The sequence below is a fragment of the Mastigoproctus giganteus genome, chromosome 3, assembly GCF_048544385.1.
Source record: "Mastigoproctus giganteus isolate SK-2022 chromosome 3, ASM4854438v1, whole genome shotgun sequence".
Classification (NCBI taxonomy): Eukaryota; Metazoa; Arthropoda; class Arachnida; order Uropygi; family Thelyphonidae; genus Mastigoproctus; species Mastigoproctus giganteus.
This window is the reverse complement of record NC_143577.1, coordinates 171,348,650-171,365,534: the sequence shown is the minus strand read 5'-3', so window position 1 is coordinate 171,365,534 and position 16,885 is coordinate 171,348,650. Positions and strand designations below refer to the sequence as shown.

The following is a 16,885-nucleotide window of genomic DNA, read 5'->3' as shown; positions in this document are numbered from 1 at the left end:
GGCTGGATATGAGCAAATTTCCAAGCAGAAGGACTAAAAAATTTGGAATAAAAAAGTGAAAAAAGCCGGCAAAGAATAGGAGTAAGTTCAGCAGCACAGGTTTTGAGAACGAGTGGAGAAATACCATCGGGATCGGGAGCTTTTTTAGCATCCAGATTCATCAAAATCCTTCTGACATCCTTTAGACGGAAGACCACAGGAGGCATTGAATGGAGCATGTTGGGAATGGTGGGAAGTGTTTTACCAAGATCATTAATACATGAGTTGGAAAAAAAATGGGATGCTAACAGGTCAGCTTCATCCTTGGCTGAAGTGACAACAGAACCATCTGGTGTGGACAAAGGTGGGAGCAGAGATGGGCAAAAGTTGTGGCCAATAGCTTTGGCAAGAGACCAGAATGCTTGGCTACCATTAGGGCAAGAAGCAAGTTTTCTACTCTTAACCTGTTCAAACTCTAGTTTGGACTGATTAATAACTGCTTTACAATTGTTGTGAGCTTTGGTATAGGCAGAAAATGAAACTGAAGAATTAGAAAAAAGCTAATTACAATATGTAACATTCTTCTCTTGAACAGCCTTAGCACATTTATTAGAAAACCAAGGTTTAGATAAAGGGCGAGATTTTAAAGTGGAGTGTGGGATAAAGGATTCCATTCCTGCAAGAATAATTTCACTGACACGATCTGAGCAAACGTTGACATCAGAAGCTTTGAAATAGTAATCCGACGAAGGAAAAGAAGAAAAGAAATCTCACAGGTCATCCCATTTTGCATTCTTGTAATGCCAAACAACATTAGGTTGGGAATAGCCATGAGACAAAGGCTCCATTGGAGAAGAGACAATCACCAAGTTGTGATCTGAAGTTCCTAAAGGGCTTCTCACTTCGACCGTGTACTTAGAAGGGTTGTTTGTGAGAAAAAGATCAAGCGTGTTGGCTACATGATTAGGATTGTCCGGTATTCTTGTAGGTAAATGAACAATCTGTGCAAGGTCATTAGTAATTGCAAAAGCCACAGCATCTTGACCAGCTGGGTCGGTGTGACTAGAAAATGGAAGCCAGCTGGAGTTGTAAACATTGAAATCACCAAGAAAAATTACCTCACTGTTAGGAAAGTTGGACTGGAGAAAGTCAAGTTGCAAAGAGAGGAAGTCAAAGAGTTCCAAGTGATTAGTGGAGTTGGGAGAACGGTAGAGAAAACAGATGAATTTGACACAATGAAGTGGAGAGATTTTAAGACAGAGAAGATCATAGAGAGGAGATTCCAAATTGCCAAATCTCTGACATGGACTATCAGAATGGACATATGCACAAGTACCACCTTTGAGGTGAAAGGAATCATACAGGGAATAATTTGGGCATCTGATATGAGCAATAGTTGAATCAACCGATAACTGAGATTCTGTCAGAAAAAATACATGGGGTTTGGCAGACTGCAAGTAGTAGTAGTAGTGGCATATGATGCAAGAAAGCAAGTGTTATGAGCTTATGCAGCATCAGCCAAAAAAAAAAAAGGAAAGAAAAAAATCGCACCATTCCCTCCAAATGCCTGTCTAGTTCCTTCTTAAATGTATTTAACCTATCAACTTCCACAACGATAGATGGAAGTTTATTCCAGCAATTAACCACCTGCTGGCTAAAGGCAAATTTCCGTACATCTGTTCTGTATCTGTCTTTTCTTAATTTGAATTTATGCCCCCTTAGGTTTGTAACCTGAACAAGTGAAAGGATCCCATCAGAATTCAGCATACTCAACCCATTCAAGGCCTTATATACCACGATCAGATCACCACGCAAGTGCCTAGTCTCTGGCCACTACAGTTTTCAGAACTTAAGCCTCTCTTGGTAAGAGGATCCCTTAATTCCCCTCACTAATCTTGTTGCCCTTCTCTGTACACGCTCGTGCAAATCTACATCCTTCCTAAAATGAAGCCTTCAGACCTGTACGCAGTACTCAAGGCTTGGCTTGACCATTGTCTTATACAGAGGGACAATCGGCGCCTCCGTAGCCAGGTGGGAAGGAGCAGCAGTGCATAGCACACGCTTCTTGATTAGACCGGGGTTCGAGCCCGTGACCACCAAATATGGAGGATGCGGAAAGGTCAGGGAATGACCACCGCATATCCCGGAGCAATATGGCCTTAGTTGCTAATGCTCCTAAAAACCAAACAACAAACAAACAACAACAGAGGGACAATAACCTCCTTTTCCCTACTAGCAAAATTCCTATATATCATTGACAAAACCCCATGTCCTGCCCTGGCAGCCTGTCTGCATTGCTCAGAAAACTTCATATCTGACTGCACAATTACTCCCAGGAAAGTGGAAATGGACATCGTTGAGATTAGAATTGAGACCACGTGTATTTGTGAAATGAATTAGGAAGTGCTTGGGAGGTTTAGATCTTTTCGCATAATAAAAATGTGTGATTAATTATTTGATGAAACTTATTCTTTATTGGTTTACTTAAAATTTATTCTTTATACAAACCAAATAAATTTCTTAGAAGTTAATTTCTAAATGATTTTAAGGATATGTAATATGAAAATAGAACAGAAAATTGGATGTGTGTTTACCTTTAATGCAGCAATGCCATGTGAGTAACACAAATATTGATTCATATAACAGGAACCAAATCTTATTTGGTTGTAACTTTAAGAATTGTAATTATCCTGCTGTTAATTCTTCCAATCTTTTGGTAACTGTCTTAATATTCTAGACCACAGTGTATTATTTTTATAACCTAAATATTTCAGCTTTATTTATTTTATAGTGTGATAATATGATTATTTTTTATTTAAAATTACTCATTAGGGAGACTAAGCCAGAATGGTTTGATACGCTATTTGATGTCTGATGAAAATGCTCCAGTATTTTTAGATCGGCTAGACATTTACATGGATATGGATCAACCCTTGGCACATTATTATATTAACTCTTCACACAACACATACCTAACAGGTAGACAGTTTGGTGGAAGGTCTTCTGTAGAAATGTATAGGCAGGTTCTCTTGGCAGGATGCAGGTAATAAATATGAACTCACTTATACATAATGAGTTGCATAATTGATACTTTATATCAAAAGAGAAGTAATCAGTGCAGTTATTTTTTTCTCTGAATTTCATTACTTAAAATCTATTTGAGCTTTTTTTTTATATGACTATTATAAATGTACATTCTCTCATAGCTAATACTGCACATAAATCACCATTCAGTTTTGAATGGTAAAGAATTGTTTCTCATCATCATCATCAATGTTGAACAACTTCTTCGCTATGAAATTGTTATGAATGATCTCTAAAATTTAAGAATTATGTAATTTCATTTCCTTTTGAGATGATATTTTTACCTCAGACTAAGCTGATGTGCACAATTTTTGATAAGGGCTACATCAACTAATTTCTGTTTGCTCTTAAATATTTTTTGATAAATATTAGCGAACATTAAATGACTTAAGTGTAATAGTTAATGGCTTGACAGCTTCCAAATAAATCTCTTTACACTGATATAAGGAATGGTCACTCCATATCCAGTCTGGGTGTAATTTTTAAAGCCATTTCATACAGACTACAGTTATAACCACTTCTTAACCAGTAACATACAAGACTAATCTACAGCAAACATTAATGTTAGTTGGTCATTGTAACTGGTCTATCATATCATGTGATGTTACAATAGTAGCTGGTTATTTTGTTCATTAAATGTTTCTTGGTTTTATTTATTATTATTATTATTTATTTTATTTTATTTTTTTGAAAATTTTGTGTATCTCTGTGTTTAGAGGTCAACTTTCAGTATTTGAGGTTTCAGCTTATGCTCAGATTATAGAAGTAATTGGTTAAAAATGTTAGGGCAAATTTTGAATTGATTACTTTATCCATTTTCTGTAGAATGGAGGTTGTAGAAATGGATATGGAAGAAGTTAGTATTCTTCCCTATATAGGAAGGCCTCCGTAGCCGAGTGGGCAGGAGTGGGAGTGCAGTAGCACACGCTCTTTGAGTAGACTGAGGTTCAAGCCCCTGACTGCTGAATACGGCGATCTGTCAACCTGCACTGGACCAGCGTGGCAGATTATGGTCCATTTCCCTCAGCAGGAATTGTGGAGGAGGCTTCCATTCTGCAGTGGGTTGATAATGGCTGCACTTTACTTACTTACATATATAGGATGGTGTAGAATAACTCAAAAAGCTGACTCCAGATAGATTGGAATTAACCTAACAAAGAAGAAGAAAAAGAGAAGAAGGCTATCATCCATAAGTTTACTTGATCGCTAATATCATTCTATGCAAATAGCATCACCAAAAGTTAAGTTTGCCACTTGTCTAAAACTTAAAGGTACCGTTCTGGCAACTGTTTCAAAACTTACTGTTTACTTAGCAAATGAACACATGATTTATGGTAGTGAAAATGCCAATCTGCAAATAATGTATCAAGTCTCAGTGAGCAGCCAAATGGTTTGTGGAAGAAAAGAAGATTTTTGAATTAAAATTTGAAGAAAAGAAGATTTGAATTAAACATGTAACAAAGGTTATATGTGCCTTTAATTCCCTAATTCTGTGCTGTGTTTGCACTATGTAGAAAAATTATATATTTTGTTATGTAGAGTATATTTTTAAAATTGTATTCATCTCTGCAGTTACTTTCTGCATTGGGATGGTTTTGCCCTCCTATGACAGAGGTCAATAATCCCAAGTCTTAATGTTAGTCTCAATCACTGGAGGGATGAAAGCATTACAAAGACAAAAACTGAATTATACAAAGATGAAAGTTGTATGCAAAGATGCATACAGTATTTCAAGGCCTGTATTGAAATATAACCTGCAGTTCTTATGTGTTTTTGTGTTAGCAAATAGGATAAAACAGTTTGGCACAGAACCTTCACAGGGAAACACTGCCCAGTTTACTGCTTTCAGACAAATCATAATAGTGCAAGCTATTTAATTCATTTTGCCAAATATTGATAATAGTGATCACAGCTGAACAAAATGTGCTATTGTCACCCCTGTAGAGCCTAAAGTCCTAAAAATTTATTTCAAATTGTAAATGAGATAATTACAAGTTGTATAGCTGTACTATTTATAAATTGATATATGGTAGAGTATGTATTACAGAACTTTGAAAGATGCATCAGAGCCACATCATCATCATCATCATCATCAGCCATTTTCAATCCACAGCATGACGAAGGCCTCTCCAGCAACTTTCCAGTTCCTTCTGTTTTGAGCACTGGCCATCCATTTACTACTCAAAAACTCATGAATTTCATCTATCCATCTCCGCCTTTGTCTTCCAGGTTTTCTTCTAGCTCCTCTTGGGTACCATTCTGTTATTTTCTTAGTCCATCTGTCATCATGTCTTCGAGCTATGTGTCCTGCCCAAGACCATTTTAGTTCTTTAGTTTTGATAAGAATGTCCTTTACTTGAGTTTGCTGCCTAATCCATGTGTTTCTCTTCTTATCTAACAGTCTGATTCCCAATATAATTCGTTCCATTCTTCGCTGTGTAGTTCTTAGCTTCTCTTCCATTCTTTTGGTGAGTGCCCAAGTTTCACTTCCATAAGTCATGGTGGGGAGTATACATTGATTCATTATTTTACGTTTCAGACAAACTGGGATATATTGCTCTTCAATATGTGACTATATTTCCTGAATGCTATCCATCCAGAATTTATTCTTCTCTTGACTTCCAGCCATTTATCATTATTACAGCTAATAACTTGTCCCAGATAAGTATATGACTCCACCTTTTCAATTACTGCTCCTTCAATCATTATTTCCCTTTCCGTGGCATACTTGTTCATCATTACTTTTATTTTAGCCATATTCATCTTTAGTCCAAAATCCTTACTAACTGTGCATAACTGATTAAGATTTTCCTCTAATTCTTTGGGATCGTGGCTTATGACCACAATGTCATCTGCAAATCGTAAATGGTTTAGGTACTCTCCGTTCACATTGACTCCTTTCTGCGACCAGTCTAATCTTCTGAAAGCTTCCTCAAGGGCAGCAGTAAACAGCTTCGGAGATATTGTGTCTCCTTGTCGAACTCCTTTCTCGATTTTAAATTTGGTACTGTCTTTGTCTAGTCTAATAAAGGATGTAGCACTCTCATATATTTTCTTCAAAATCATAATATATGGAGTATCTATGCCTTGTCTTTCCAGTGCCCGAAACATTGCCTTATGCTGTATGGAGCCAAATGCCTTTTCATAATCCACAAATGCCAGGCATAATGGTGTTTTATATTCATTTGCTTTCTCCATTAGCTGTGATATTACGTGAAGGTGATCCATAGTTGAGAATCCTGTCCTAAAGCCAGTTTGCTCTTTCGGTTGATTCTCATCAAGTATTCTTTCTAATCTGTTAGTAATGACCCTTGTGAACAACTTGTAGATATGGGATAACAAGCTAATTGGTCTATAATTTCCAATTTCTGATTTATCTCCTTTCTTATGCAGCAAAACTATGATTGCATTTTTCCACTGCTTAGGCATCACACCTTTTCTAATGCACTTTGTGAAGAGCCTTGCCAGTTTTTGTATTATGTCTCTTCCTCCCAATTTTAACAATTCTACAGTAGCTTCATCTTCCCCCGGGGCTTTCCGATTCTTCATTTTCTTCAATGCATGTTCTACCTCATCAGGAAGAATATCGGGTATGTCGTATGTGTTGCTACTTTGCAATCCATGTTCCCCACTTCTGGTATCATTCCCTCGCTCCTTGTATAATTCTCTATAGTAGTCTTCTGCTATTTGAATTATGCCTTCTCTGCTGTTTATAAGTACACCATCGTTATTCTTCAGTTTCAGTATCATTTGTCTTTCTGTATTACTGCTCATGGCTGCTGATTTAAATCCTTTGTTTTCCCTTAATGCTTGTTCTACTTTTCTTGGGTTAAATCTTCTTATGTCCTCTCTGAGTCTCTTTCTGATGGCCTTGCATAACTCAGTATACTCAATTTTCTCCCTGTCAGTGTTTTTCTTGCTCTTCATTTGTCGTCTTTGGTTCATCATGACAAGTGTTTCTTGACTAATTTTTTCTTCTTTGGATTTCTGTTTCCCTATAGGTGTCTTGGGCTTTATCACTTTCAGAAAGTTGTAATATTCCTCGTCGATATCTTGGTCCTGAGCAGTCTGCAGAAGCTCAAACTCGTTCTTAAGTTCCAGTACATACTGCTTTTTCTCCTCCTCTGTTATTTCAAAGACCTTTGTATTATTTACTCGAGTCAGTTTTTTCCTTTCCTTTCCTACATTTATATCAAGTGTACATCTTACCATTCTGTGATCACTTCCAACATTTACCTTATACAGGACGGTAAAATCATTCACAATATATCTTCTGTTAGTGAGGATGAAGTCGATTTCATTAGTTGTTAATCCATTTGGACTCTTCCATGTGCACTTTCTGTTCACCCTTTTCTTGAAAAAAGTGTTCATTACTGACATTCCTTGAGATTCTGCAAATTCCACAAGTCTTTCACCTCTTTTATTTCTTTCACCAATTCCAAAATTTCCTATAGTTCCTCTTTCTGCGCTGTTTTGCCTTTTTCCAACCTTAGCATTGAAGTCCCCCATAATAATAGTGTAGTGGGTTTTCTGCTCATCTAGAAGACTCTCAATTTCAGTGTACATTTCTTCAACCTCTTCATCATCATGGCTCGATGTTGGTGCATAAATCATTATAATCTTTAGCTTGTATCTCTTAGAAATCTTGAGTATTAGTCTTGACACTCTTGGTGATGTACTTTTGAATTCCAAAATGTTGTTTTTAAAATCTTTATGGACCAGAAACCCAACTCCATCTTCACTCCTTTCACTGTTTCCATTGGTGTACAGCAGATTTCCACCTGATAAACTTATAAGTGATTCATTTCTTCTTCTTGTTTCAGCCAAACCGATGATATTCCAATTCACATTTTCTAATTCCTTTTCCAGCTCTAATATCCTGTCTTCACCGAGTGATCGTACGTTATAACAGGCCAAGTTCAATTTCCGTGCATGGCAGCCTGGTCGTACCCAGAGATTCTTAGCACCCTCTGCTTCCACTCTGATCCTCTCGCTGCCGTAAGAGGGAGAGTGAAAGCTGCTGGGGACTGAGGGCCATTTGTATTGTTGTGCTCTCATTGCTGGAGGGTTTGGTCTTTTCCTCTTCACGCTGACCAGGCGTCTTGAAGAGAACCACTCTACACGTTCGTTGCCACCTAAGTGACACCTAAGTGACGTAACAGGGCTTACCATCAAGAAGGTGTGCATGAGTGGATTTTAGGGAGGCAGGCCAACCGGACTTCTCCTAAATCTTCTGTAATAGAGAGATATTGGATCCATCAGTGTTTTAGGCTGAGTGTCTGATAACACACAGGATACCTGTTCCCCTCTAAGCCCCATGATTCTGATTCCAAACTGATTCTGGTCAGAGCCACACTGACCAGAATCAGTTTGGAATTGTTCAGTTAAGGAGAATACAGAAGTGATATTGTCTGTTGACTCTATTAATTCTATTAAAAAACTGTTTTTAGAGCTGTTCTTTTTGAATTAATTGAATTGTCAATATCATTCCATAATTTATCTAAATCACTGTTATCCAGTAGTTCCTTCAGTTAAGAAATTTAATTTAGACACAATTCACGTGTCAGTGATAATACTTATGAATTAAATAGCATTAGTATCAGAATAACTAAATGATTACTTACCCTCTTTTTTTTTTTTTTTTTTTTTTGCATTTTTAAAAAAAAAAAAAAAAAAAACCAAATGATTCATCAGGTTACCAGAAAGTGACCATTCAGTTCCACCTCAAACTTTATCAAACTTGGCAGGTAAGTGGAATAAATTACCTTGGCACATAATTTATTCCAGTTATCTACAACATGATGCCCAAAGGTAAGTTCTTAATTACACCTCCCTCATTCATTTTATTGATCTTCTTCAGGGTTTTATACTCCTCAGTCAGGTCCATCCTGCTTCCCAGCATCAAGATGTCTAATTGCTAAGCTTTGCGGCACCTCCGTAGCCAGGTGGGCAGGAGCAGCAGTGCGTAGCACACGCTTCTTAATTAGACCGGGGTTCGAGCCCGTGACCACCAAATACGGAGGATGCGGAAAAGTCAGGGAATGACCACCGCATATCTCCGGAGCAATATGGCCTTAGTTGCTAATGCTCCTAAAATCAAATAACAAGAAGAAGAACAACAGCTAAACTTTGCAGGCTGCATCTTCTAAGCTATTCAGCTTAGAAGGTATCTACTACAATTAGCTCCTCACCAGTCTGGTCACTCTTTTTTGAACTCTGTAAAAAATCTGTTCTTTGGTGTAACTTCTGGACCTGAATATAATATTTCAAGATATTTCAAGTGTGGGGAAGGGGAGATTGGGGACACAAATATAAAATCTCATGAAGTAAGAGAAGCCCGGATCTTAAGAATTTACCTTTGGGCAGCATGTTGCTCAAAGATAAGTCACCATCATCTTAGAGGACATTCTTCTCCCTACTTTCAAAGAGCTGATATAACATTAATAGGATACTGTCTTCTTGACTGCCCATTTACACTGCATGGTAGCTTTATATGACATAGACTAAAAAAATATGTGGAGGTCCTAAAGTCTCGAAACTTTATTAGACAATTGGACAGACAACTTGAGTAGTCGAGACCTGCTAATTAGCAGGTTTCGACTACTCAAGTTGTCTGCCCAACGGTAGCTTTATACTTGAATTGTAGCCTCTCCCAGGTTTTTTTTTTTTTTTTTTCCCTTGAACTATTTAACCCCTTCATCACATCACCACACTCTCTTCTCATTAGTCATTTAGGAAGATTAGAAAATAAGAGGTGTTCTAGCAGCAATCTCTGAGGGATGCCAGTCCACTTTGTAGAACGTCATTTCTTATTAATCTCTCCCTCTCATCCTTTTAGCCAGTCCCTGACAAATCTAAGGGTCTTTATTCATTTTGTTTGCAGGTAGTGAAAAATACAAAAACAAGTTCAGTAACAAAATATAACATGTAAACAATAATAAGAACTACTTTTGTGTTGTTGTGTTTTTCTCTCAATACTAATCACACTAACTTTGCATTCTGATTATTAACTGGCATTCTTGTCTGTGGCTGGGTAGCCTCCCAAAAGTGAAAGGAACTTTCTCATGGATATAAGAGCATGCAAATGAATAAATACTTCATTCTCAGTCTTCTCTGATAGTTTATCCTGATCATCAAACTCAGATCCTAAAAAAAAAAAAAAAAACCCACACAAGATGATGAATGAAGAGATAGGAATAAATTCACAAAGAGTACTGCAGTTTCCTGTTACTTATGCAACATGAAAAGAGATGCTTGGGAAAAGGCCATCTTTCTTTGTACAGAGGAAAAAAATATATGGAAGTATAAAGCAAAATGAAATATCTCATACCAAAAGGCAAAGAAAGAAAGCAAAAAAAAAAAAATCGGTATAAGCAGATATGATATTTCACCATCTGAATCTTTCACTCATGTGTGACACATTAAATTCACCAAGGCCCTTGATGTCAAGTATTCTCATGGACAGTGACTCTTAGTGTGATATGTAAAAGCACTAGTGAAAGCTACTTCTATTTAAATCTAAAGTGGATTTTGCCTTATGAACAATAAGCAAGGTACAGAAAAGAGACTGACCTTATTATTATTATTTTTTTTATAGTTAACTAACTAATTTTTGTGCTAATAAGTGACTCTGACAGCACCACAGCTATCCCCTCCATGACAGGATCAGAAACCTGATTTCGTTAACTTGGACTATTAGATCCATAGTTTCCATACACAGAAACTGAACTTGGCCTGTTACAACGTAAGATCACTCATTGGTGAAAATAGTATATTAGAACTGGAAAATGAATTAGAAAATGTGAATTGGAATATCATCGGCTTGGCTGAAACAAGAAGATATAATTAACTTATAAGTTTATCAAGTGGAAATCTGCCATACACCAATAAAAACAATGAAAAGAGCGAAGGTGGAATTGGCTTTCTGGTCCATAAAGATATAAAAAACAACAATTTTGAATTCAAAAGTACAACACCAAGGGTATCAAGACTACTACTCAGCATTTCTAAGAGATACAAACTAAAGGTTATAATGATATTATCCCCAGGGGCTCACATCTGGTGAGTATGGGCTTGGCAGGGTCCTGAGCTGGATATCATTCTTCTCTTTCTTGGTGATTTCCTTCTACTTTTGTTTCTCTCTCTCTCTCTCTCTCCCCCCCCTCTCTCTCTCAGGGTAACTCGGGAATTTTTTTTTGGCTACTGCAGCATAAGCCTCAGGCTTCCTTGCACCATATAGCTAATAATAATAATAATAATAATAATATGCACCAACGTCGAGCCACAATGATAAAGAGGTTGAAGAAATGTACATTGACATTGGGAGACTTCTAGATGAACAGAAAACTCACTACACCATTATTATAGGGGATTTCAATGCTAAGGTAGGGAAAAGACAAAACAGCACAGAAAGGGAAACTATAGGAAATTTTGGAATTGGTGAAAGGAATGAAAGAGGTAAAAGACTTGTGGAATTTTCAGAATCTTGAGGAATATCAGTAATTAACACCTTTTTCAAGAAAACAGTGAACAGAAAGTGGACATCGAAGAGCACAAATGGATTAACAACTAATGAAATCGACTTCATCCTCACTAACAGAAGATATATTGTGAACAATGTTACCGTCCCGAACAAGGTAAATGTTGGAAGTGATCACAGAATGGTGAGATGCACACTTGATATAGATGTAAGAAAAGAAAGGAAAAACTGACTTAGATAAATAATGCGAAGGTCTTTGAGATAACAGAAGAGGAGAAAAAGCAGTATGTCTAGAACTTAAGACCAAGTTTGAGCTCATGCAGACCTTTCAGGACCAAGGTATCGACGAGGAATACTACAACTTTCTGAAAGTGATAGCGCCCAAGAAACCAATAGGTAAAAAGAAATCTAAAGAATTAAAAATTAGTCAAGAAACTTTTGTCATTATGAATTGAAGACGACAAATGAAGATGACAAATAAACACGGACAAGGACAAATTTGAGTATACTGAGTTATGCAAAGCCATTAGAAAGAGACTCCGAGAGGACATAAGATTTAACACAAGAAAAATAGAACAAGCATTAAGGGAAAACAAAGGATTTAAATCAGCAGCCATGAGCAGTAATACAGAGAGATAAATGATATTGAAACTGAAGAATAGTGATGGTGTACTTATAAATAGCAGAGAAGGTACAATTCAAATAGCAGAAGACTACTATAAAGAGCAAAGAGCAAGGAAATGATGCAAGCAGTGAGATTGACCACAAATTGGGAAAATATACAATATACTCGATGAGGTAGAACATGTGTTGAAGAAAATGAAGAATCAGACAGCCATGAGGGAAGGGGAAGTTACTGTAGAGTTGTTAAAATTAGGAGGAAGAGACTTGACACAGAAACTGGCAAGACTCTTCACAAAATACATTAGGAAAAGTGTGATGCCTAAGGAGTGGAATAATGCAGTCATAATTTTGCTGCATAAAAAGGAGATAAATCCGAAATTGGAAATTATAGACCAATTAGCTTGTTATCCCACATCTACAAGTTGTTCACAAGGGTTGTTACTAAGAAAGAATTAGAAAGAATACTTGAAGAGAATAAACTGAAAGAGCAAGCTGTCTTTAGGACAGGATTCTCAATTATGGATCACCTTCACATAATATCACAACTAATGGAGAAAGCAAATGAATATAAAACACCAATATGCCTGGCATTTGTGGATTATAAAAAGGAATTTGACTCCACACAGCATAAGGATATGGCAATGTTTTGGGCACTGGAAAGACAACACTCCATACATTATGATTTTGAAGAAAATATATGAGAATGCTACCTCCTTTATTAGACTAGACAAAGACAGTAGCAAATTTAAAATTTGGAAAGGAGTTTGACAAGGAGACACAATACCTCTGAAATTGTTTACTGCTGCCCTTGAAGAAGATTGAACTGGTTGCAGAAAGGAGTTAATGTGAATGGAGAGTACCTAAACCATTTATGATTTGCAGATGACATTGTGATCATAAGCCACGATCCCAAAGAATTTGAGGAAAATCTTAATCATTTATGCAGAGTTGTAAGGATTTCAGACTAAAGATGAATTTGGCTAAAACAAAAGTAATGATGAACAAGTATGCTACAGAAAGGGATATAATAATTGAAGGAGCAGTAATTCTAAAGGTGGATTCATATACTTATCTGGGACAAGTCATTAGCTGTAATAATTATAAATGGCTGAAAGTCAAGAGAAGAATAAATTTTGGATGGATAGCATTCTGAAAATATAGTCACGTACTGAGGAGCAATATCCTAGTTTGTCTGATGCATAAAATAATGAGCCAATGTATACTCCCAACCATGACTTATGGAAGTGAAATTGGGCACTCACCAAAAGAGTGGAAGAAATTATATTAGGAATCAGACTGTTAGATAAGAAGAGAAACACATGGATTAGTCAGCAAACATGAATAAAGGACACTCTTATCAAAATCGAAGAACTGAAATGATCTTGGGCAGGACATATTTTATCCCAGGGTCTCACATCTGGTGAGTATGTGCTTGGCACACCCAGGGTCCTGAGCTGGATATCATCATTCTTCTCTTCCTTGGTGATTCCCTTCCCCCCTCTCTCTCTCAGGGTAACTCAGAAATTTATTTTTTACAGCATACATTTATTTTTGCTGTACCAATTTTTTTAATTGGTACAGCAAAAGCCTCAGGCTTTTGCTTAGTTACGTCACTTAGGTGGTTACGTCACTTAGGTGGCAACGAACGTGTAGAGTGGTTCTCTTCAAGACGCCTGGTCAGCATGAAGAGGAAAAGACCAAACCCTCCAGCAATGAGAGCACAACAATTCAAATGGCCCTCAGTCCCCAGCAGCTTTCACTCTCCCTCTTACGGCAGTGAGAGGATCAGAGTGGAAGTAGAGGGTGCTAAGAATCTCTGGGTACGACCAGGCTGCCATGCACGGAAATTGAACTTGGCCTGTTATAACGTACGATCACTCATCAGTGAAGACAGGATATTAGAGCTGGAAAAGGAATTAGAAAATGTGAATTGGAATATCATCGGTTTGGCTGAAACAAGAAGAAGAAATGAATCACTTATAAATTTATCAAGTGGAAATCTGCTGTACACCAATGGAAACAGTGAAAGGAGTGAAGGTGGAGTTGGGTTTCTGGTCCATAAAGATTATAAAAACAACATTTTGGAATTCGAAAGTACATCACCAAGGGTGTCAAGACTAATATTCAAGATTTCTAAGAGGTACAAGCTAAAGATTATAATGATTTATGCACCAACATCGAGCCATGATGATGAAGAGGTTGAAGAAATGTACACTGAAATTGAGAGTCTTCTAGATGAGCAGAAAACCCACTACACTATTATTATGGGGGACTTCAATGCTAAGGTTGGAAAAAGGCAAAACAGCGCAGAAAGAGGAACTATAGGAAATTTTGGAATTGGTGAAAGAAATAAAAGAGGTGAAAGACTTGTGAAATTTGCAGAATCTCAAGGACTGTCAGTAATGAACACTTTTTTCAAGAAAAGGGTGAACAGAAAGTGGACATGGTAGAGTCCAAATGGATTAACAACTAATGAAATCGACTTCATCCTCACTAACAGAAGATATATTGTGAATGATGTTACCATCCTGAATAAGGTAAATGTTGGAAGTGATCACAGAATGGTAAGATGTACACTTGATATAGATGTAGGAAAGGAAAGGAAAAAACTGACTCGAGTAAATAATACAAAGGTCTTTGAAATAACAGAGGAGGAGAAAAAGCAGTATGTACTGGAACTTAAGAACAAGTTTGAGCTTCTGCAGACTGCTCAGAACCAAGATATCGACGAGGAATATTACAACTTTCTGAAAGTGATAAAGCCCAAGAAACCTATAGGGAAACAGAAATCCGAAGAAGAAAAAATTAGTCAAGAAACGCTTGTCATGATAAACCAAAGACGACAAATGAAGAGCAAGAAAAACACTGCAAGAGAGAAAATTGAGTATACTGAGTTATGCAAAGCCATTAGAAAGAGACTCAGAGAGGACATAAGAAGATTTCACACAAGAAAAGTAGAAGAAGCATTAAGGGAAAACAAAGGATTTAAATCAGCAGTAATACAGAAAGACAAATGATACTGAAACTGAAGAATAGCGATGGTGTACTTATAAACAGCAGAGAAGGCATAATTCAAATAGCAGAAGACTACTATAGAGAATTATACAAGGAGCGAGGGAATGATACCAGCAGTGGGGAACATGGATTGCAAAGTAGCAACACATACGACATACCCGATATTCTTCCTGATGAGGTAGAACATGCATTGAAGAAAATGAAGAATCAGAAAGCCCGGGGGGGGGGAGATGAAGTTACTGTAGAGTTGTTAAAATTGGGAGGAAGAGACATAACACAAAAACTGGCAAGGCTCTTCACAAAGTGCATCAGAAAAGGTGTGATGTCTAAGCAGTGGAATAATGCAATCATAGTTTTGCTGCATAAGAAAGGGGATAAATCAGAAATTGGAAATTATTGACCAATTAGCTTGTTATCCCATATCTACAAGTTGTTCACAAGGGTCATTACTAACAGATTAGAAAGAATACTTGATGAGAATCAACTGAAAGAGCAAGCTGGCTTTAGGACAGGATTCTCAACGATGGATCACCTTCACGTAATATCACAGCTAATGGAGAAAGCAAATGAATATAAAACACCATTATGCCTGGCATTTGTGGATTATGAAAAGGCATTTGACTCCATACAGCATAAGGCAATGTTTCGGGCACTGGAAAGACAAGGCATAGATACTCCATATATTATGATTTTGAAGAAAATATATGAGAGTGCTACATCCTTTATTAGACTAGACAAAGACAGTAGCAAATTTAAAATCGAGAAAGGAGTTTGACAAGGAGACACAATATCTCCGAAGCTGTTTACTGCTGCCCTTGAGGAAGCTTTCAGAAGATTAGACTGGTCGCAGAAAGGAGTCAATGTGAACGGAGAGTACCTAAACCATTTACGATTTGCAGATGACATTGTGATCATAAGCCACGATCCCAAAGAATTTGAGGAAAATCTTAATCATTTATGCAGAGTTGTAAGGATTTCAGACTAAAGATGAATTTGGCTAAAACAAAAGTAATGATGAACAAGTATGCTACAGAAAGGGATATAATAATTGAAGGAGCAGTAATTCTAAAGGTGGATTCATATACTTATCTGGGACAAGTCATTAGCTGTAATAATTATAAATGGCTGAAAGTCAAGAGAAGAATAAATTTTGGATGGATAGCATTCTGAAAATATAGTCACGTACTGAGGAGCAATATCCCAGTTTGTCTGATGCATAAAATAATGAGCCAATGTATACTCCCAACCATGACTTATGGAAGTGAAATTGGGCACTCACCAAAAGAGTGGAAGAAATTATATTAGGAATCAGACTGTTAGATAAGAAGAGAAACACATGGATTAGTCAGCAAACATGAATAAAGGACACTCTTATCAAAATCGAAGAACTGAAATGATCTTGGGCAGGACATATTTTATCCCAGGGTCTCACATCTGGTGAGTATGTGCTTGGCACACCCAGGGTCCTGAGCTGGATATCATCATTCTTCTCTTCCTTGGTGATTCCCTTCCCCCCTCTCTCTCTCAGGGTAACTCAGAAATTTATTTTTTACAGCATACATTTATTTTTGCTGTACCAATTTTTTTAATTGGTACAGCAAAAGCCTCAGGCTTCCTTGCACCATATGGCTAGTAATAATAATATTAGCTCAAAGACATGATGACAGATGGACCAAGAAAATAACAGAATGGTACCCAAGGGTA

General features: G+C 37.1%; 1 protein-coding gene across 1 annotated transcript in view; it reads left to right on the top strand.

The window, feature by feature from the left end:
• LOC150088409 (1-phosphatidylinositol 4,5-bisphosphate phosphodiesterase-like) overlaps positions 1-16,885 on the top strand; it is a 754,578-nt gene that overhangs the window by 215,513 nt on the left and 522,180 nt on the right. Inside the window, exon 12 of the mRNA XM_090370149.1 lies at positions 2,812-3,022. Coding sequence (XP_090226275.1) covers positions 2,812-3,022 — 211 coding nt within the window. The remainder of the gene's footprint in view (positions 1-2,811; positions 3,023-16,885) is intronic.